The sequence below is a fragment of the Nicotiana tomentosiformis genome, chromosome 12 (assembly GCF_000390325.3).
Source record: "Nicotiana tomentosiformis chromosome 12, ASM39032v3, whole genome shotgun sequence".
Classification (NCBI taxonomy): Eukaryota; Viridiplantae; Streptophyta; class Magnoliopsida; order Solanales; family Solanaceae; genus Nicotiana; species Nicotiana tomentosiformis.
Window position 1 is genome coordinate 44,270,635 of NC_090823.1, and position 21,000 is coordinate 44,291,634.

Here is a 21,000-nt window from a genome sequence, read left to right on the forward strand (position 1 = left end):
CCACTCACCAAGCCATAAATTCCACTCAAAGGGATACTACCAAACATATAAATCCAAAAGCACATGCTCACACATCAGAAACTATCAAGCCTAAGATGCGGTCCAAACCTGGCCTCTTGTCCTCTAGACTAGCCCATCACCAAAACATAGAAAATGCATCTCGCACCTCTTCTATGGAATCGTAAGTCATCGATGCACAGCTGATACCGAGCACTCACATACGTATATGAGTGAGTGGAAGGAGTTCAAAGAGATACGCTTCAAGCTAAATCAATATCGCACGATAAGGAAAGAAAGATGGAAAGTTTATCCTAAATGCCCTGTAGCCTCTTGAAGATAGGTATGGACGTCATCATACCAATGCACAAGACCGTACTGGACACTTGCTCATGACTCGTAGAACCTATGAACCTAGAGCTCTGATACCAACTTGTCATGACCTAAAATCTAACTAATCGTGTAGGCACCTAACCCAACCCTCTAGGTAAGCCAATTAACAACAATCTAATTCAATGAGATTTACTGAGAAAATAATGATGAAATAACTGAACTGTTATACAAAGAATTCCTAAGGACTAGTAGTACAAATCATGAGCTTCTAAGATTTAGAATTTGCAAAGCTGGTATAAAATAAATACATCATTTGTTTTACATATACATGAACAGATTAAAAATTCTAAAGCTACCATGAAACAAGAGACAGTTATGACCGGAACATAGGTACATCTTCAATGCCAGCTTCCGCCATATACAACAACATCAACATCCAAAATTTGCACGCAAGGTGCAGAAGTGTAGTATGAGTACAACCGACCCCATCTACTTAATAAATTACAAACCTAACCTTAGGTTGAAAGCAATGACGAGCTTGGACAACAGTCAGAGTCCAACACCAATAGCCAACAATAACTCATAACAATATAATAAAAGTAGTATAGGAAATAACTCAAGGATATGATGCTCAAATCGTTCACAGTTATAGAAAACAGGCATGTTTTTCAAGTATAACAGTAAAACTCAAATCTTTTACAGAAATCACCAAAATATGAGTAAGTCAGAAATCTGTGATTTTTCCCAAAACCTTTCAACAACAGATAAGATGTTTCAATCTAAGATAGCATGAGAAAAGTACATCTCTATGCCTACATGTCAATGTGCATGTGAAGTCATGAATGTCACAATGTCGAACAACATGAGGAAATTCATCTCTATGCCTACATGACAAGTATGCATGTCAAATGTAATGCACCACAGTGATAAACTCATGTGCTCATGCTCTCAGGGTATTCAACCTCCCTCAGCACACTCAGTCACTCAACACATCCCCAATCACTCAACACTCTCAATCACTCGGCACTCGCACTCCGTAGGTACCTGCACTCACTGCTGGTATGTCAGACTCCGGAGGGGCGGATCCTTCCCAAGCACTAATATAAAGCCAATCTGGCCTACTACGGCGTGCAGCCGATCCCACAATAATAAAGCCTATAAGTCATGCTGCGCCGTGCAACCCGATTCATATAATAATAATATATATAAAGCCAATATGGCCTGCTGCGGCATGCAGCCCGATCCTATAATCAACACTCACAATCAGGCCATCGGCCTCACTCATTCATAAATGTTTCTAGTCTCTCGGGCTTGCAAATCTCATGCCAATGAGCCCAAACAATGAAAACGTGATGTGACAACAACTGATAAAAGAGACTAAGATATGATATGCAAATGAAATAATATGACTGAGTATGTAATTACAATTTAAGCAAATAACTCAACAGCAGAAATGACCTCAGTGGGTCCCAGAAGAATAAGTACTTGGCCTAAATATGATTTATAACATGGATCACAGCTCAATTACTCTAACACATAGGAATTTCATGGATAAAAACAAGATAGATAACTACACGGCACCACAAAATCATCTGAGTCATAATTCACACGGTGCATGCCCACACGCCCGTCACCTAGCATGTGCGTCACCTCAAAACCAACACATAACACAAAAATTCAGGTGTTCATACCCTCAGGACTAAGTTTAGAAGTGTTACTTATCTTGAACAAGCTGAATCCAATACCGAGCAAGCCAAACAATACTCTAGAAATGCCACCCCACACATACCGACCTTCGAACGGCTCAAAACTAGCTAAAAGCAACTCAAGAACATCAAATAATGCCAAAGGAAGCAAACCTAATCGATAAAGGTGGAATCTTTAATCAAAAGCCTAAAGTCAACCAAAAAGTCAAACATGGGCTTATACCTCAGAACCCAACAAAACCCACAAAATCCGACAACTCATTCAATTACGAGTCCAACCATACTATTTTCACTCAAATCAGACTCTGAATCGATGTTCAAAACTCAAAATTTCACTTTATGAAATTTTAGACAAAAACAACCCAGTTTCTCTTTTGAAATCATCAATCAAATGCGAAAAATAAAAATAGATTCATGAAATATAATCAAAAGCGAGTAGAGAACACTTACCCCAATCCACACGGTGAAAATCGCCTAAACAATCGTCTTAATCCGAGCTCCATAGCTCCAAATATGCTAAAATAGACGAAACCTCCGAAATAGAGTACTTTATATTCACTGCCCAGGGGTACTCAATCCGATTGCGGAACAACCTTCGTGATCGTGGAGAACAAATTACACTGCCATCCAAAAGTTCTACGCGTTCGCGACACTAACAATGCAAACGTGAAGCACATAGGTGCCCAACCTTCGCGAATGCGTCCCATCTTACGCGAACGGGTTGAAGAATCTTTCACCTCCCAACTTCCTATCTCAACTCTATGCGAACGCGGCCTCTCCTATGCGAACGTGGCCTCTACTATGTGAACGCGTACTGTAACCAACACCAAGCTACATGAACGCGGTCATCCAATCATAACCGTGATTAAGAAACTGCCTAGCTCCAGATTTTTCATCTATGCGATCGCACCTCCTACTTCGTGATTGCGGAGAACATTTGGTGCACCAGACATTAGCAGAAACTAGCAATGCAAATATGAAGGAAAATGGTTTGAAATCAATCTGAATCAAACCCGAGCCCCTCGGGACCCCGTCCGAACATTCTAATAAGTCCCATAACATAACAAGGACCTACCCGAGGCCTCAAATCGCGCATAACAACATCAAAATCATGAATCGTACCTGAAATCAAACTTAATGAACTTGAATCTTTCAACTTCCAAAATGCGTGCCGAACCTTATCTAATCGACTCAGATCAAAGTTTGCACATAAGTCCCAAATGACATAACGAAGCTATTCCAATTCCCAGAATCACAATCTGAATCTGATATCATCAAAGTCAACTTCCTGGTCAAACTTGTAAATATTTCAAACCTTCAAATTGCCAACATTCACCAATTAGTGACGAAACGTTCACGAAATATCAGCCAAACATAATGGAAATTGCCAACACCATATTTGTTGCAATCATGGAACCAATGGTTAGCAAAGACAAAATTGAAGGATACAGGAAGTTTCTGGGTTTTCAACAGTGTATATCCAATGATAATGGAATGATTTGGTGTTTATGGAAAAATATTCGTCAAACATCTGTCATTGAAAATCATGAAAAAATATTTCTATCATAGTTGAAAATGGTGCAAGTAATCTCCCCATTGTCATCACAACTATTTATGCTATATGTAATACTCTAGAAAGAAGAGAGCTGTGGAACAACCTTGAATACATCAGCCTCTCTATTAGTGGCCCCTGGTTCATTGGAGGGGACTTCAATGTCATTCTTGATCCTGAGGAGAAGCTTGGTGGAAGACCCCATAGGATGCATAGAAGTTTGGAATTCTAGAATTGTATGAATAGTTGTGGTACTACTGATATTGGCTATTATGGTCCTAAATTCACATGGTGCAATAATAGAAGACCAAGAAAAAGAATTTGAAAAAGTCTTGATAGAGTGTTTGTCAATGATAAATGGACTCAAAAATATTAAAATACTACTATCAAACATCTAGTAAGGACATGATCCGATCATAGGCCACTTCTGATGAAATCATCTGATACTTCTACCAATCATATTAGTTACTCCTCAATTTTTGGACTAAGTAGGAAGGCTTTCTCAATATTATTAAGGAAGTATGGGATACTGGTATCAATGGCAATAGTATATGGAGACTTCAATCCAAACTGAAGTTACTTAGTAAACGATTGAGTCAATGGTCCAGAGAAGAAATTGGTAACATTCATGCTCATGTCCTTGAATGGGAGGATAAAATTCAGAATATAGAGGAAATTGAAATTACCAACAATACTGAGGAAGATAGGGAGGAAACCAACAAAGCTCATGCAGAATACACTAGATGGTTGAACACGCAAGACTCCTTACTCAGCCAAAAACCTAATATCCAGTGGTTTGAGGAAGGAGACATAAACACTCAGTTTTTTCATAGCAAGCTTAGAGAAAAACGAAGGAGATTGCAATTGAACATGATTAAAAATCACAAAGGCAATTGGGTTCAAGGTGAAGAGAAAATAGCCAAAGCCGCTATTTGGCATTTCAACTCTAACTTCAATCTTCTGACTCCTACTCTTGACCTCTCTATATTGAACTGCATCTCTACTAAGATCAGTTAAGAAGATAAGACAGCCTGGATAAGGAGCCTAATGTGGATAAAATAAGACATGCAGTATTTAGTTTGTCTGCCACTAGTGTTGCTAGACCTGATGGGTACAATGGCACCTTCTTTCACAGTTGTTGGGACATTATCAAAGATGACATCAATGACCTTGTTTGAGACTTCTTCAAAGGTATCCTTCTGACTAAGTATTATACTCATACTTTCTTGGTGCTTATTCCTAAAATTGACTCCCCTCTCTCCTTTAGTAATTTTAGACCTATCAGTCAGTCTAATTTCAATAACAAATTAATTTTAAAAATTCTCTCTATTAGACTTAATTTTCTATTTCCTGGATTAATTAATGCTAATTAGAGTAGTTTTGTTAAAGACAGGATTATTTCTGAAAATATTCTCTTAGCACAGGTAATTGTTCAATACATTACTAAGAATAATAATGGTGTTAATGTTATTTTGAAACTTGATATGGCTAAAGCATATGACAGACTTTCTTGAATCTTTGTGACTTCAGTTTTTAGGAAATTTGGTTTCTCAAAACTTTGGATTTGGATGATCATGAATCTACTTTCTGGCATTTGGTACTCTATTATTATAAATAGTAATATAAAAGGTTTTATTACCTCGAGTCAAGGTTTGAAACATGGAGACCCCCTATCTCCTACCCTTTTCATCTTAGCTTCTGAGGTACTTACTTGCTCTCTTAATGATTTATACATTGATGCCTCTTTCACTCCTTTCTCTATGCCTACTAAAGGTCCACAGATCAATCACCTTGCATATGCTGATGATATTATTATTTTTACTAGTGGCAATAATGATTCTATTAATCTTATCATGAATACCATTAAGAATTATGAAGATATCTCTGGACAGATGGTCAATAGTCATAAAAGTTTCTTCTTAACTGCCTCTAATACTTGTGCACATAGAATCAATAGAATCAGAACTGCCACTAGTTATATGGACAAGAATTTTTCTTTTATATATATAGGTTGTCCAATTTATGTAGGAAGGGAAAATAATGCATATTTTGATCGTATGGTTAATAAAATTGTTAAAAAGCTTAATGGTTGGCATGGTAAGATTCTCTCTTACGGTGGTAGATTAATTTTAATAAAGCATGTCCTTCAATCTCTTCCTATTTATACTCTGTCTGCCATGCCCCCCCGAAGAATACTTTTAACTTGATTGAAAAGTATTTTGCTAACTTCTTTTGGGGCTCCTCTAGAGTGCAAAGAAAATATTATTGGAGATCATGAAAAAACCTATGCTTCCCATGTGATGAAGGAGGCATTGATGTTAGAAGAATGATTGATTTTGATAATATTTTAGCCACTAAAAGGTGATGGAGACTCAGGACCATTCCATCCCTTTGGGCTAATTTCACGACTCAGAAATACTACTCAAGATCCCATACCGTGAGCAAGAAATATGCCCCTGGGGATTCACATGCATGGCAAAATTTGAGGAAAATAAGAGAAAAAGCTGAGCCACATATTCATTGGATTGTAAACTCTGGCAACTCTAATATATGGTGGGATAATTGGTCGAGGAAGGGCCCTTTTGCACTTCTTTTCCCAAATGAAAGGAAGAATCCGAAAATTCTTGTGAAAGAGTACATTCACAATGGTGAATGGAACATTGAAAAACTCAGTGATACAATCCCAGATGATATTGTGGACCATATCAAAGGAATCAACATTGGAAATCAGACTTCCCCATATCAAGCTATATTGGATCTCTCTAATAATGGTAGGTACTCAAATAAAACTACTCAGAACATATTTAGAGTTATTAAAACTATGGATCAATTCCTTAGTAAGGTATGGCATTCTAGCATTCCTTTTAAAATTTCTTTTCTAACTTGTAGATTATGGTTGTCAAAACTTCCATTCAATGAAGTAATCCTTTACTTTGGCAAACAAATTATTTCTAGATGTGTTTGTTATACTAACCATGTCAATGAGTCTATACAACATATTTTTATGGAAAGTGATGCAACAAGGTATATTTGGAAAGCAATAGGTGCTCACCTGAGAATTAAACATGTCCAAATACATATTAGAGGGTGGTTGAACCACTGGTGGAAACAAATGTCCAACAATGTTGTTCACAAATAATATTAATTTGCAGATCATCCCAATCATCACCTGTTGGGAAATATGGAATAATAGATGCTTGTGTAAATATGGAGATCAAAAGAAGTTCAACTTCTACAAAATGAAGCAACATGTCATTTGGAATATCATGGATGTTGTACATAGGACTTTCCCCAAATGTAAGTTGACATTGCCTTAGGTCAAATACTATAATGATATGGCCAGATTACAGCCCATCCCTGAAGCTATTATGGTAATATGGATGCAGCTACCTCAAGGGTCATTCAAGTTGAACACAGATAGAATCTTTATCCATGAAAATGGTAGAGCATGGCTAGGAGGCATATTGAGGAATGAGCAGGGTGACTTTTGTTGGCCTACTATCTGTCAGCAAACTATAGAAACAACAATGAAGTAGAAGCTTTTGCATCTTTGGCTGGAATTAAATGGTGTATTCAAAATGGTTTTACAAACTTCATACTCGAAATGTACTCTTTACTGATAATCAACATGATCAAAGAAAGATACACTAGCAATTATAAAATGAATAACACGATCGACGATATCTCACAGCATATGAGCCAAGCCAATTTCATTCATATGCATTGCTATAGGGAAGCTAACCAGGTGAAGGACTACTTGGCAAAAATGGCTTCCAACAATTTGGAGAGTAAGATGTACGTGTCCTTCCTCCATTTGCCCAAGGAAATCAAAGGATCTTTCATTTTGGATAAATTTATAGTACCTAGCATTAGAAAAAAGTATGATAAGGCTAATTTGTTTGTAAGCTAAGCCTTTGCAACTTGTAATTGTTTGGCACAGAAATGCGTTTTACATATCTCTGTGGTTTTTTGATTAGGACGGGCTCCCTAGTATTGTAATCTTGGAGGTAAGGCAATCTACCCTCCTTTTTAAAGATAATACAACACACCCAGTGATACTGAAAAAATTAAAAAAAATACTAAATATATTTGTGACTGAACAAGTTGCCAAATGCTTGTAGTCCTGAGATAAGTACTGGAGTAGCATTCTTGATGCTCTAGGCGCTTTGAGGATCGTATGGTAAAGGCTTGAGAAGACGAACATTTATTCCTCCAAATTAGGTTAATTATGTAAGTTCTTACATGTTAAATCAATTATCTTTTCCTGATCTACATACCAAAAGCTAAACATTGTCTTGACCAGACAAACTCATTAATTAAGGTTAATACTTGCGCACCTATTTTCTTCTAATAATTTCCTTATATTCTTGCCAGATGGATGTATTGTTTAGCACTTTAACTTAAAATTAGTCGATGTAATTATTTTGGGAGTCCAGAAGATGAAAGTTGTTTAAATAAGGATGTTGAAATGGATGTGTGGGCATACTAGGTTAGATAAAATTAGGAATGAAGTTATTAGGGACAAGATAGGAGTGGCCCACATGGAGGATAAGATGCGAGAGGCGAGGCTTCGATGGTTCAAGCATGTTAAAAGGAGAAGCACAGATGCCCTAGTCAGGAGGTGTGAGAGATTGTCATTGGGGGGTCAGAGGAGGGGTAGAGGTAGACTAAATAAGTCTTGGGGAGAGGTGTTCAGGTGGGACATGGTGCAACTTGAGCTAACCGAGGACATGGCCCTTGATAGGAGGATGTGGAGGTTGAGGATTAGGGTAGAAGGTTATAGGCAGTTGAGTGTTTCCCCATGTCTTCTTGTTTCAGTAGTATTAGTGTTAATATGGTATTATTTTACCCTTAGATGGCTATTACTACATATCTTGTATTGTATTACTTGTTATGAGTGCTTCTTTCTATTAGGTTTCGGGAATGGGTATGAATGGGAAATGAAAGACGCACCTTTTGAATTACACCTCTTCATCTCACTCTTTCATTGTCAATAAATTTAGAAGCTTAGCCTCATTTTTTAAGACATGGAAAATCTGAAAACTTCTCTCCTCTTTTCTACAATGTTACATAATTTTCGAAATAAATATAAGTATCAAGTATGATTTGCTCTGTTTGTTGAGTTTGCTGAAGTTTTATGATTTGTAGTGCCGCTATCACAAAATACTTATTTTATTCTATCCTGGGAGGAATTAATTCACAACCTTGGGCAACAATGAGGGGATTAAATTCCTTAAGGACACACAAGTAACTTGTGGAATGGGAATTATTTAATATTTTTTAAGAAAATATACCACTAGACTGGTTGCCTGGTATTGTTTTTATTAATAATTAAAATAAAACAAAAATGTGTCAGGAAGTCTCACAAAATGAAAGTGCGAAAAAACTGAAAATACATGAATTCTAATATCAAAGTCATGTGCAAAACACTTCTTTGATAATACAAAAAGAACTAAGAACCATGATTCTTGAGAAAGCTGCCTCTCATTGCATTTTATTCTAGGCATTTGCACTTGTTATTTTGAGGTTTAGGCAGCTCTACCTGATTTCTTTGACTGAAATATAAGCTTGAAAAGGACTGCCTTGTAAGCAGATTGCACGCGAGACCTTGCATGATGCAAATCCAGGACAAGGCAACAGTTGTGTTGTTGCATCTTTGGCTCCTTGTTACGCTTTCATTCCTGATCCTTCTTGCTACGAACCTGCTATAGTTAGCTTCCTCGTGTGTGATAGATGTCCATTGTATCTGGTAACTCCTCCACTTATTGCTAAAAAGATCTGCATAAAGATGAGAAGTCCCATGGGTAGTCATATATGATATGGGCAGTATAAAGTACTTGCGCATGTATCTGGTCATTGTAGCTTGATGTGCTCTGCTAGGATTACTTTGTGTGATCCTCAGAGAGTAGTAGATGCAAGGGAATTTGCATTGTTTATTGTAGTACTTCATGTTTCCTCCATTCTGGACATGAATATGGATCCAGAAGTTAAGGTTTATGTACAGCCTTTTCTTTGCCTTGTTGCGTGTATATTTGGGCTGACCTATGTGGTGGTTGCACCTATAGGGAATGAGTATCAATGATACTAATACTACCCATATAGGTTTGTCCACAACATTGAGCCAAGCCCTATCCAAAGTACCTGCAAAATCATAAAATATGTTAAAGGAAAAATTCTTCCTTCTCTCCTCCCTAAGGATTTGAAATGGAAGTGTAATGTCATCTACTTCCCTTATAGATTACCCCATTCCTCCAGCATACCTTCTCCTCCTCCCCTTTTCCAATCAAAAAACTTCTCCTTGATTTTATATCCATCATCAATAATCCTTTGTCTTGGCAGTCCTTACCTTAAGGTTATTTGGAGCTTGTCATTGTTCAGAATCTTTCTCACTTGTGTATCTAGTTCCCAAAAAGAGTGCACATGTATAATGGCTTGTTGATCCAATGTCCAGTTAGAAAAATGATTGGCTAACTTGTTGCCTTATCTCAATACATGAACTACTTGGAATACACCACTAGACAGTATAGTTTTGATTTTATCAATTTGATTAGTTATGTTCCAAGGTGGTTCCCACACTTTCTTCATGAGTAAAGAGTCAGTCTTAATTATACATGCCGGATACTGCATATGAATTATGTACCTGAGAGCTTCAAGAATAGCCTGTGCTTCAGCTATGTTATTAGTTGCAGCTTCAACTGCATCTGCCTGGGCATAAATAAGATCCCCTATTCTATCCCTTAAGCAAAAATCATATGAAGCTCCTCCATTATCCCTTTTACATGCCCCATCAGTATTACATTTAATCCAACCATCAATAAGCAATTACCACAACACCTTAGTATAACTCAATCTAGGGACATGATGTAACAACTTCTCGTGTAGATCCTGGTGGTTAGGAGCAATACCCTTGAAGCCTGAACTTTTCACCTTCAGTAACATTTGTATTGAGGTTGATATCTGAAAGATCAACCTATTAAAGGACACATTCTTTCCATACTTTCCTGAATTCCTCTTCTTCCATAAGTGCCAAACTATCAGACTTGGCATAGCTTGATACACTGCCTTTAAACTTGTATTAGCAGGTTTGGTCCACCATTCATTTATCACTTGTAAAAGTTGCTTCCCTTCTGTTTTGATCCCTGCAAGTGCACCAAAGTAGTTCCACACAAATATAGCAGCTCGAGATGTCAAGAAGATATAAGGCAATGTCTCTTATTTAGGGTTCCTACAGCACCAAGATCTTGAGGTTATAAAGTACCCCAGCCTTAGACCAATCATCTAAAGGTAGTTTTACTTTCCATAACCTCCACATAAAGAAACCGATCTTGAAAGGCAGCCCCTTCACCCAAAATAATTTGTACAATTTGCTTTCCTCCCTTCTCCTTCTTATGGCCATGCAGATTTCATTGTAAATTTACCTATTATTTCCAGTTGCCACCAAGGCTTGTCCTTCATAGAGTGATAATAAAGTGGTGTGATATTCTCCAAAACATGATCAGCAAGTTCATCAGGCAGTAGTTCTCTCAAAATTACTTCATTCCATACCCCATTCTCCATCACTTCATCAACATATCTTATGGATCCATGACACCATTGGTCTGGACCTGAAGTTTGATAAAGAGCTCCAAGTCTAGTCCTATTATCATACTAGAAGTAGGAGTTTCCACTCTCAGTTGCCACCATACTTGGTATTCCACCTCATCTCTCATTTGAAGCATTTTCCTCCACACATGAGATCCATGTCTCCATGGTACCACTACTTCATTGATCTTCCTGCAATACTTGTTTCTCATAAATGTAAACCATAATGAGTCATTTGTTCTATAGTTCCACCAAAGCTTTGCAAACAATGTCGTTGACACATCATGTAATGACCTGAAACCAAGACCTCTCTCACTTTTAGATAGGCATAAATTCTCCCGTGAAGCCCAGTGTCTTGCCCTTCCATTACCTGTGTTGCTCCAGTAAAATCTAGCAAACATCTTGTGTAATTGGTTAATCACATATCGTGGTGGATTCACAGCTGACAAGGGGTGTATTTGCATGGTCTCTAAAACATGTGATATCAATACTGCCCTGCCACCAATTGATAACAGCTTACCATTCCATGATGATAGCCTCTCCTGAACTTTGAAAATGATGTTCTTGTAAAAATCATTCTTCCTTCTGTTGTAGAATATAGGACATCCCAAATATGTAAATGGGAAGGGGTGTCTTTGAAACTCAATGATCAAATGGATAGTGTTAACTTCATCTGCAGGTGCACCTTCATGCATATAAAAGGAAGACTTTTCCTTGTTGATCTTCTGACCTGAAGCTGCCTCATATTCCTCCAATACATTCATAATAAGTTGTACTGCCCCATAGTGAGAAGAACAGAAAATGATTATATCATCTGCATATGATAGATAGTTGATGTTGTGACTCCACTTTGGCATACCAAAGCATATAAAATCTGGATTGTCAAACAGGGCATCTAAGGCTCTCCCCAGCACTTCAGCTGCTAAAATAAAGGAATTATTTAATATTTTGTTTGTTAAATTAACGTTTGTTCCTTCTCTGATTTTCTGATTTCGAACACAGATTATCAACAATCTTAAGGAATTCAAAGTAATTAATTTCTGTTGAGACTTAAAAAAAAATTCAATGAGAATTTTTGGTTGGTTGAATAAGAGAAAGAATTAAATGGCAGAGAAGATCTTAGCGCAGCAAATTCACGTTATTGTGATTAAGCCAAATATTCCATTTTTTGAAGGAGAAATGGGATCATGACTAGAAGAAATGACAAATTGAAGCATTGTAGTGTCTATGCAATTTTTGCACCACCGAGACGTCGTGATGCCTTCCTGCAAAAGAGACTTAAATTGATAAGTCTCAAATTGCATCTTCTTTTGGATTTATAATATAGTCATAGTAACCAGATTCGTTATAGAATCAATATACTAAAGTGTTGCAAATAACAGGTTACAAATGTATTTTTTTTTTTTTGCTTATCTGCTGGTATTGGTATCAAGTTTGATAGGTTTAAGTTTAAGTTTCAATGATGACAATATTATCTTATGTTATATTTGCAGGACTAACAAAAAGGAAAAATAGAGATGCTCAGCAAGATGTTGTTGCTACATCAATGATCAATCAAGAGAAGCAAATTTATTCATCCAGAGTTAAGCTCACTCCAGGCAGATCAAAAGCATCAACGCTGATGCAAAGGGAAGTTGCAATTCAAATCAAACAAAGGGGAAGAATAAAGGACAAAAGACATGGGAGACAAGTTGAGTGGGAAACACATTATAGTAGGAGATACTTGGATGTGGTGCTTCTTGTCATCAAGCACTCGTTGGATTATTTAAAATCCACCAAATAAAGACCATCTGACATACGCCCATCCTCAAGAAAAATATGAAGCATCTCGGTATGGAACAGTGCACTCCATATCTAGCCCATCTCTCTTGGTATGTAACAGAGAACTCCAAGAGCATTCCAAGAAGAAATCAGAGACACTCTGCTCGAATACAACACTCAGCCCTTTGAAAGAATCAGAGATACCTTGCTGGATCAAAATACATACACACAACAATGTTTGCCTATAAGTTACTGCAAAACTCAAGCAGCATTTGCGCAACTGCGTACATTGTATTCTAAGTCTATCTACTTATTAGTTTAAACACTGGAATCTTTAGTTATCAGTGTCTCAAAAGATAGAAAGATCTAGAACGCAAAAGAGAGTTGTGTCAATTACTCAGAACTCAAAGTGCGACATTGTTCGTTGATGGTGAACGCGTTAAAACCATCTGAATTGTAACATTTTCAAAGATCTTAAGGAAACCCTTGTGACCCAAGGAAAACTGGATGTAAGTACCACAACGGTACCGAACCAGTGTAAATCGTTGTGTGCTATTTACTCTTCTTCACTGCTTACCTTCATTCTGCATTGTGATCAGTTAACTAATACGTGTGTTAGTCGACTAATTTTTAAATAGTCAACAATTCACCCCCCCTCCTTGTACGTTCAATTAGTATCAGAGCAAGGCTCACAATCTTGCCTAACCATTAGTGAGGAAAAGATCATGGGATCCAATACTATTGTTGGTGCTCTCTTTCAAGAAGGGACCTCTCAGGTCCGACCCCCTTACTTCAACGGTCAGCATTTCTCTCACTGGAAAGTTCACATAGAAACGTATACTATGTTGTATGACATCAAAGTATGGTGTGTGATCAAAAAGGGAAATCTTCCAATTCCTCCCAAGAAGGATGCAAATGGTCAAGTCATCATATCTACTGATCCTCTTGACTTGGATGATTACACTGATAATCAAACTACTGTCACCACTACTAATGCAAGAGCAAAATATCTACTGTATAATGCTATCAGTGGAGAAGAATATGAAACGATATCAAGTTGCAAAACTGCAAAAGAAATGTGGGACAAACTGGAAGTCACTTACGAAGGAACCAACAAAGTGAAAGAGACTAGGATAAACCTCTTGGTTCGGGACTATGAGTTATTTCAGATGAAGGATGGTGAATCTGTAGAAGAAATATTTTCCAGGTTCAGCAAAATACTTGGAGACCTCAAATCATTTGGAAGACCTATTAAAAGTGGCGAACAGGTAAGAAAGATCCTCATAAGTCTACCTACAATTTGGCAGGCAAAGGTCATTACGTTGGAATGTCAAAATCTGGATAAAATTTCCTATGATGAGCTCAGAGGTGATCTAATTTCTTTTGAGAAAACTCATCTTGACAGACAAATTCAAGAGAAAAAGAAAATTGTTGCTTTCAAGACAATTGTGGCTGAACCAGAAAATGAAGAAGAAGAAGAAGAAGAAGAAGAAGAAGAAGAAGAAGAAGAAGAAGAAGAAGAAGAAGAAGAAGAAGAAGGAGGAGGAGAAGGAGGAGGAGGAGGAGGAGGAGGAGGAGGAGAATAAGATGAAAACATTGCAATGCTTTCTCAAGTTGTAACCAGCATGATGAGAAGAAACAGAAATAACAGAAGAGGGAAGTCCAACTTCAGGAAAGGAAGGATGAGAAATGAAGTTGATAAAAATGATGGAAGATGTTACGAATGTGGGAAGTTTGGTCACAATCAAGCCGACTGTCCGGAATTAAAGAAGAATCTTAGTAGAAACTTACAAAACAAGAAAGCTTTTGGGGCATGGAGTGATGAGGAAGAATCTGATCACGAAGAAATTGCTAACATATGTTTCATGGCTCTAAGTGACAATGAAGATTCAGGAGAACTTGGACCAATGGCAGACAGCAATGATGAGGAAGATGACTCAAGAGAATTTGTTCAGCATCAGATGAAGGAACTAGTGAGGTACATACTCCTTTATGCCCCAATTGTTATGAACTTCAAGAATTTGTTGATATTGCTCTTGCAGACATAGAAAGAGTAGTAAATGAGCTCAGAAAAACTAAGAGAGAATAAGAGAGAGAGAGAGAGAGAGAGAGAGAGAGAGAGAGAGAGAGAGAGAGAAGAAAGACTGGTCTTTGAAAGTAGAAGTATGCAAAATTGAACGGGATATGCTTCAAGATAAAGTAAATGAACTTAAGCTTCAATTGAATGGCTTGCAAAAAACCACGAGCCTCAGTCTAGTCAAGTCAAATCAAACTGCTCATCACAAAAAGAAAATCGCTTGTTCTTTTTGTGGTAAAAATGGCCATAGTACTAATAATTGCAGGAACAGAATTAGAGTTGAAAGTAGTACTATTAACTCTAACAGCTCATCCTACTCCTATTGTGGTAAAAGAGGTCACATCTCAAATCATTGCAGGTTCAAAAACAACAGGAGATGGGTCTAGAGACCAAAATCTTCAAATCAAACTAACACTCAGCAGTCTAACCATTCAGGACCCAAGAAATCTTGGGTACCTAAAAAGGAGTAATCTTGTTTTACAGGAACACCGCAAGAAGAATCGAAAAGGAAAATGGTATCTCGATAGCGCGTGTTCCAGACATATGACGGGTGACAAACAACTGTTCAAATCAATCACCAAGCTAGATGGAGGAACAGTTACTTTTGGTGACAAATCCAAAGGAAATGTTATTGGTGTTGGAAAAGTTCCTTTAAGCTCAACTTGTGATGTAGATGAAGTCTACCTAGTTGATGAACTTGGCTATAATCTTCTCAGCATCAGTCAACTATGTGACAATGATTATGAAGCTCGTTTTAAGAAACATGGTTGGTTTATAGAAGATGAATTAGGTAATATCATTCTCTCAGGTAAGAGAGACAGAAATGTCTACACTATCAAGAACTTAGAAACAATTGGGGATCAAATTTGTCTTACATCCATGGTTGAAGATCCCTGGGTTTGGCATAGAAAACTTGGCCATGCAAGCATGCATACTATTCAAAAACTGTCTAAACATGATCTTGTTATTGGACTCCCAAAACTAGATTTTTCGAAAGACCATATCTGTGATGCATGTCAACTAGGAAAACAAACTCGCTCATCTTTCAAAGTCAAAAACGTTGTTTCTACCTCTAAACCTCTTCAATTGCTACATATGGATTTATTTTGTCCTACTAGAACTGCTAGTATAGGAGGTAAGAAATATGCTTTTGTTCTTGTAGATGATTTCTCTAGATTTACCTAGGTTATGTTTCTTAGTCACAGATATGATGCTCTAAAGAATTTTGAAGTTTTCTATAAGAAGGTTCAACGAGAAAAGGGATACTATATCTCTACTATCAAAAGTGATCATGGAGTAGAGTTTGAAAGCAGAGCTTTTGAAAATTTCTGCAACGATCAAGGAATCTCTCACAATTTCTCTTCACCAAGATCACCACAGCAAAATGGAGTAGTAGAGTGTAAAAACAGAACCTTACAGGATATGGCAAGAACCATGATCGTAGAAAACTCTCTACCTTATCATTTTTGGGCAGACGTTATGAGTACAACATGTCACATGATCAACAGATGTCTGATTCGACCAATTCACAAAAATCTCCTTATGAACTGTGGAATGGTAAGAAACCAAATATCAGCTGTTTCCACCCCTTTGGATGCAAATGCTTCATCCATAACAATAGGAAGGATAATCTTGATAAGTTTGATCTAAAAAGTAATGAAGGTATATTTCTTGGTTACTCCCCTTCAAGTAGAGCTTACAGAGTTTATAATAATAGAACCTTATGTATTGAAGAATCAATTCATGTTGTTTTTGTTGATACTAACCCTCGCCCAAGGAATGAACATATTCCTAAAGATGAGGAAATTTCCTGTGCTCCTAATCAGTTATTGTAGGTAAGGATCATAAAAATGAGTCAGCTAATCAACAGACTCAATCAGCTGAAGTACCACCAGAAGATTTTGACCTACTATAGCCAGATCAGTCGACTACCGAAGAAAGGGTGAATCCAGTAATTACTCCAAATGAATGGAAGAGTGAACCAGGATATCCTCACAAATTCATTATAGGAGATCCACAGGAGGGAATAACTACAAGGAAATCTCAAAAGAACAAATCTCATGTAGCTCTCATTTCTCAAATTGAGCCCAAGAAAGTGAATGAAGCTCTAAAGGATTCTCATTGGATTAGTGCTATGAAACAAGAATTAGATCAGTTTGAAAGAAATGAAGTGTGGAAACTAGTTCCAAAGCCTCAAAACTCTTCTGTTGTTGGAACTAAGTGGGACTTCAGAAACAAATTGAAACAAAGCAAGACTAGTGGCTCAAGGTTATTCTCAACAGGAAGGAATCGACTATGATGAAACCTTTGCGCTTGTGTCAAGACTTGAATCCATGCGATTACTAGTCGCCTTCGCTGCTCACAAAGGATTCAAATTATTTCAAATGGATGTTAAAAATGCGTTCCTAAATGGTTATATCTCTGAACAAGTATGCGTGAAGCAACTACCTGACTTTGCAAATGCCACCTTTCCAAATCATGTATACAAGCTGACTAAAGCCCTGTACGGTCTCAAACAACCTCCTCGAGCATAGTATAAAAGGTTAAGTTCTTTCCTTCCAAATCAAAGTTTCAAACGAGGTAATATCGATACAACTCTTTTTATTAAATAATCCAAGTCAGGTAATCTTATTACTCAAATTTATGCAGATGATATTATTTTTGGTAGCCCTAACTCTGTTCTTTGTGAAGAATTTTATCTTTCCATGAAAGGAGAATTTAAAATGAGCATGATGGGAGAACTAACCTTCTTCCTTGGGCTTCAAATCAAGCAGTCACCTAAAGGGATTTTTATCTGCCAAATCAAATATACCAAGGAACTTATCAAAAATTTTGGGATGGAAGATGCTAAGGCTATTGGTACTCTAATGAGTCCAACTACCATGCTAGATGAAGATAGCAATGGAAAACTAGTTGATGAAACCATGTATAGAGGGATGATTGAATCTCTACTATATCTAACTGCCAGTCGACCAGATATCATGTTCAGTGTATGCAAATATGCTAGATTTCAGTCGACTCCTAAAGAATCTCATCTCGCTATTGTTAAACAAATTATTAGATATTTAATTGGTACATCTGAACTAGGACTATGGTATGATCACTCTAACAATTTCTCTCTAAGAGGCTTTTCAGATGCTGATTTTGCAGGAGACAAGATTGATAGGAAAAGTACCAGTGGGACATGTCAATTGTTAGGAAATGCATTAGTATCTTGGCATAGCAAGAAAAAAATTGTGTTGCACTATCAACGACTGAGGCAAAATACCTAGCCGTTGGAAGCTGTTGTACACAAGTTCTATAGATTATGCACCAACTTCTTGATTATGATTTATCTCTTACATCCACTCCTATCCTTTGTGACAATACTAGTGCTATCTGTTTATCAAAGAATTCTGTACATCATTCTAGAGCAAAGCATATAGAAATTAAATATCATTTTATCCGTGATCATGTAGCAAAAGGTGACATTGTTTTAGAGTTTATTGGTGCGGATTCTCAAATTGCTGATATTTTTACAAAACCTCTTTTGGAAGAAAGATTTTGCCTTATCCAAAAAAACATTGGCATTGTGCCAAATCTGTAAATCAAATATTTCCTTGAAGTGTTTAAAATATTTTACCCTATGCTAGAATATTTTATTTCCTTACTTATATGTGATCTAATTTCTTTTCTGTGTAAGCATAATTTTTGCAAGTATCGTCGTTCAGTCACTGCCAAACCATCACTTCTGTCTGAACTTGGCATTTCCATTAACCAAGGCGCCTCTTCGCTCTTCCCAAAATTTTCAATAAAACCCTCCATCTCCAATATTCCTCTCATTCTGTACCAAATAACCCTCACACGATGGCCAAAAGAAATCCCTCCTCTGCAACCAGATGCAGTCGAAGGTTTCAAAAACCACTTAACACCGAAGTGCCTGTGGATGTGAAGTCGTCCAATGACTCATATTTTCTCAGAACAGACAATAAAACCAGCAAATCATCTGAAAATCCTCCAATTAGCCAAAAATAGGCCGGCAAAAGACCCATGGAGCGAACCCCCAAAAAGGCTGCATGCAAGAAGGATAAGGTTTGAATCATACAAATTAAAATCCATGGCTTATGGATGCTCTGTAAGTCTCTCTCTTATGAAAAGTCTTCATTGTGATGTGGCTGCAATTATCGATTTTCAGCACCTTTCCCCTCTCTGTGACATTATTGGAAATTCTGCGTATGAAGAACCTGTTATAATGTTTTATGCAAATTTTTTCGTGAATGATAAAGATGATTTGGAATCTATATTCTTAGGGACTAGAATCATTTTAGACTCATACCAATTGGAAAAGATCTTTTCCCCCAAGTTTAGTGGGTATGATGTATTTGTCCAAAATTCTTGTCCCAAAGATTTTGAAGTATCGTTTGATGAAGCAAAAATATTTTTGTCCGATAACCCCCCTGACATTGGCCCCAAAAATCTTAAGTTTGAACACCGTGTCTTGGCCCACATGATTACCACTACTCTCCTTCCCAGATCTAGGTCCCTTAGCTCTTTGTCCACTAGAGATGTCTTTGTCCTCTACTGTCTGGTTAATAATAAACGTCTTGATTGGTTTGTGTGGATTCATCATTATATGCTTGACAGTATCAGAGACATATCCTCATCTGCTGCATGTCTGCCCTATGGTCTTCTCATCTCTCATATTCTAGAAGTCATGAAAGTAGACTTGGCACCCTTTATACCGAAGTACATCACCAGTACTTATGATAAGACATCGTTTGCAATGATGGAGTACACTCTGGGTGATGATGGATGAGTTAGGCGAGCCAAGGTTGAAATTGCTCCAGCATCAGTTGAAGTCCAAAATGATCAACCAGTTTCTCAGTCGACTGCCTCTCAGAGTTACCTTGATGGAGTCAAGATGCTTCTTGTAGAGATGAAAGAATAGGTAGATAAATTTAGGGACGTCACCAAGGAAATAGGTACAGATGTGGCCAAGCTCAGGATGGACATAGGAGCCACACGGAGACAAGGAACCAAGACTTTCAATTCTATGAGTGAAAAGATGGACAAACTCGCCAAGGACGTTCAAAATTCCTATGACGCCTTCTGTACCAAAGTGATCAACACCCTCAAATACTTCCTGAGAAGAAGTTAATACATCTTGCTATGATGTTATGCCAAAAAAATTCTTTTGTTTATGCTTATTTTGGGTTTGTACTAACTAAGCCTCTGCTGAAGGCACTACTTCTGCCGCTCTAACCACCTTATTAGTATGTACATTTTATCCTATATTATTCTGTGTGCTTTTCTTTCCTTTTTGATTGTTGTCAAATGGGGAGAAAAAATGTGAGTAAACACCAGCAGGAGGACCTGCAATTACAGTTATTCAGGAGAAGGTGGAAACAACATAATCTCAGGGGGAGCAACATCTTCAAAGAGATGTATCCTAAATTACTGTTTACTCCTTCTTGATTGTCATCATCAAAAAGGGGGAGATTGATAGGTTTAAGTTTAAGTTTCAATGATGACAATATTATCTTATGTTATATTTGCAGGACTAATAAAAAGGAAAGAATGGAGATGCTCAACAAGATATTGCTACATCAATGATCAATCAAGAGAAGCAAATTTATTCATCCAGAGTTAAGCTTACTCCAGGCAGATCAAAGGCATCAACACTGATGCAGAGGGAAGCTGCAATTCACATCAAACAAAAGGGAAGAAGAAAGGACAAAAGACGTGGGAGACAAGTTGAGTGGGAAGCAAATTATAGTGGAAGACACTTGGAAGTGGTGCTTCTTGTCATCAAGCATTCGTTGGATTATTTGAAATCCAACAAATAAAGACCATCTGACATACGCCCATCCTCAAAGAAAATATGAAGCATCTCGGTATGGAACAGTGCACTCCATAGTTTAAATAAATTCTAGCCCATCTCTCTCTGTATGGAACAGAGCACTCCAAGAGCATTCCAAGAAGAAATCAGAGACACTCTGTTCGAATACAACACT

General features: G+C 37.4%; 4 protein-coding genes across 4 annotated transcripts; all 4 read left to right on the forward strand.

Annotated features, from left to right (window-relative positions):
* Nucleotides 1-3,413: 3,413 nt before the first annotated feature.
* Nucleotides 3,414-4,605, forward strand: LOC138902555 (uncharacterized). Its single transcript, XM_070190436.1, has 3 exons — nt 3,414-3,510; nt 3,606-3,751; nt 4,081-4,605. The coding sequence occupies exons 1-3, from the start codon at nt 3,414-3,416 to the stop codon at nt 4,603-4,605; spliced, it is 768 nt and encodes a 255-aa protein (XP_070046537.1).
* A 99-nt stretch (nt 4,606-4,704) lies between these two features.
* Nucleotides 4,705-13,472, forward strand: LOC117280711 (uncharacterized). Its single transcript, XM_070190437.1, has 6 exons — nt 4,705-4,779; nt 4,962-5,012; nt 5,126-5,185; nt 5,284-5,291; nt 5,959-6,359; nt 12,663-13,472. The coding sequence occupies exons 1-6, from the start codon at nt 4,705-4,707 to the stop codon at nt 12,950-12,952; spliced, it is 885 nt and encodes a 294-aa protein (XP_070046538.1). The 3' UTR covers nt 12,953-13,472.
* A 183-nt stretch (nt 13,473-13,655) lies between these two features.
* Nucleotides 13,656-14,516, forward strand: LOC138902556 (uncharacterized). Its single transcript, XM_070190438.1, has one exon. The coding sequence runs from the start codon at nt 13,656-13,658 to the stop codon at nt 14,514-14,516; it is 861 nt and encodes a 286-aa protein (XP_070046539.1).
* Nucleotides 14,517-15,247: 731 nt separating this feature from the next.
* On the forward strand, nt 15,248-18,279 carry LOC138902557 (uncharacterized). Its single transcript, XM_070190439.1, has 4 exons — nt 15,248-16,142; nt 16,239-16,432; nt 16,923-17,275; nt 17,676-18,279. The coding sequence occupies exons 1-4, from the start codon at nt 15,248-15,250 to the stop codon at nt 18,277-18,279; spliced, it is 2,046 nt and encodes a 681-aa protein (XP_070046540.1).
* The last annotated feature ends 2,721 nt before the right edge of the window (nt 18,280-21,000 follow it).

Excerpts from the sequence above, each read along its gene's own strand:
- LOC117280711 (XM_070190437.1), top strand. The coding sequence starts at position 4,705 with ATGGCACCTTCTTTCACAGTTGTTGGGACATTATCAAAGATGACATCA. Across the intron at positions 4,780-4,961 it reads TGTTTGAGACTTCTTCAAAG|AGTAGTTTTGTTAAAGACAG; the intron begins GTATCCTTCTGA and ends AATGCTAATTAG. Across the intron at positions 5,013-5,125 it reads AAAATATTCTCTTAGCACAG|GAAATTTGGTTTCTCAAAAC; the intron begins GTAATTGTTCAA and ends TTCAGTTTTTAG.
- LOC138902557 (XM_070190439.1), top strand. The coding sequence starts at position 15,248 with ATGGCCATAGTACTAATAATTGCAGGAACAGAATTAGAGTTGAAAGTA. Across the intron at positions 16,433-16,922 it reads ACAGAACCTTACAGGATATG|CCAGATCAGTCGACTACCGA; the intron begins GCAAGAACCATG and ends GACCTACTATAG. Across the intron at positions 17,276-17,675 it reads AGCAAGACTAGTGGCTCAAG|CCCTAACTCTGTTCTTTGTG; the intron begins GTTATTCTCAAC and ends TATTTTTGGTAG.
- LOC138902555 (XM_070190436.1), top strand. The coding sequence starts at position 3,414 with ATGGAAATTGCCAACACCATATTTGTTGCAATCATGGAACCAATGGTT. Across the intron at positions 3,511-3,605 it reads GTTTCTGGGTTTTCAACAGT|TTGAAAATGGTGCAAGTAAT; the intron begins GTATATCCAATG and ends TTTCTATCATAG. Across the intron at positions 3,752-4,080 it reads TCATTGGAGGGGACTTCAAT|GAAGGCTTTCTCAATATTAT; the intron begins GTCATTCTTGAT and ends TGGACTAAGTAG.
- LOC138902556 (XM_070190438.1), top strand. The coding sequence starts at position 13,656 with ATGGGATCCAATACTATTGTTGGTGCTCTCTTTCAAGAAGGGACCTCT.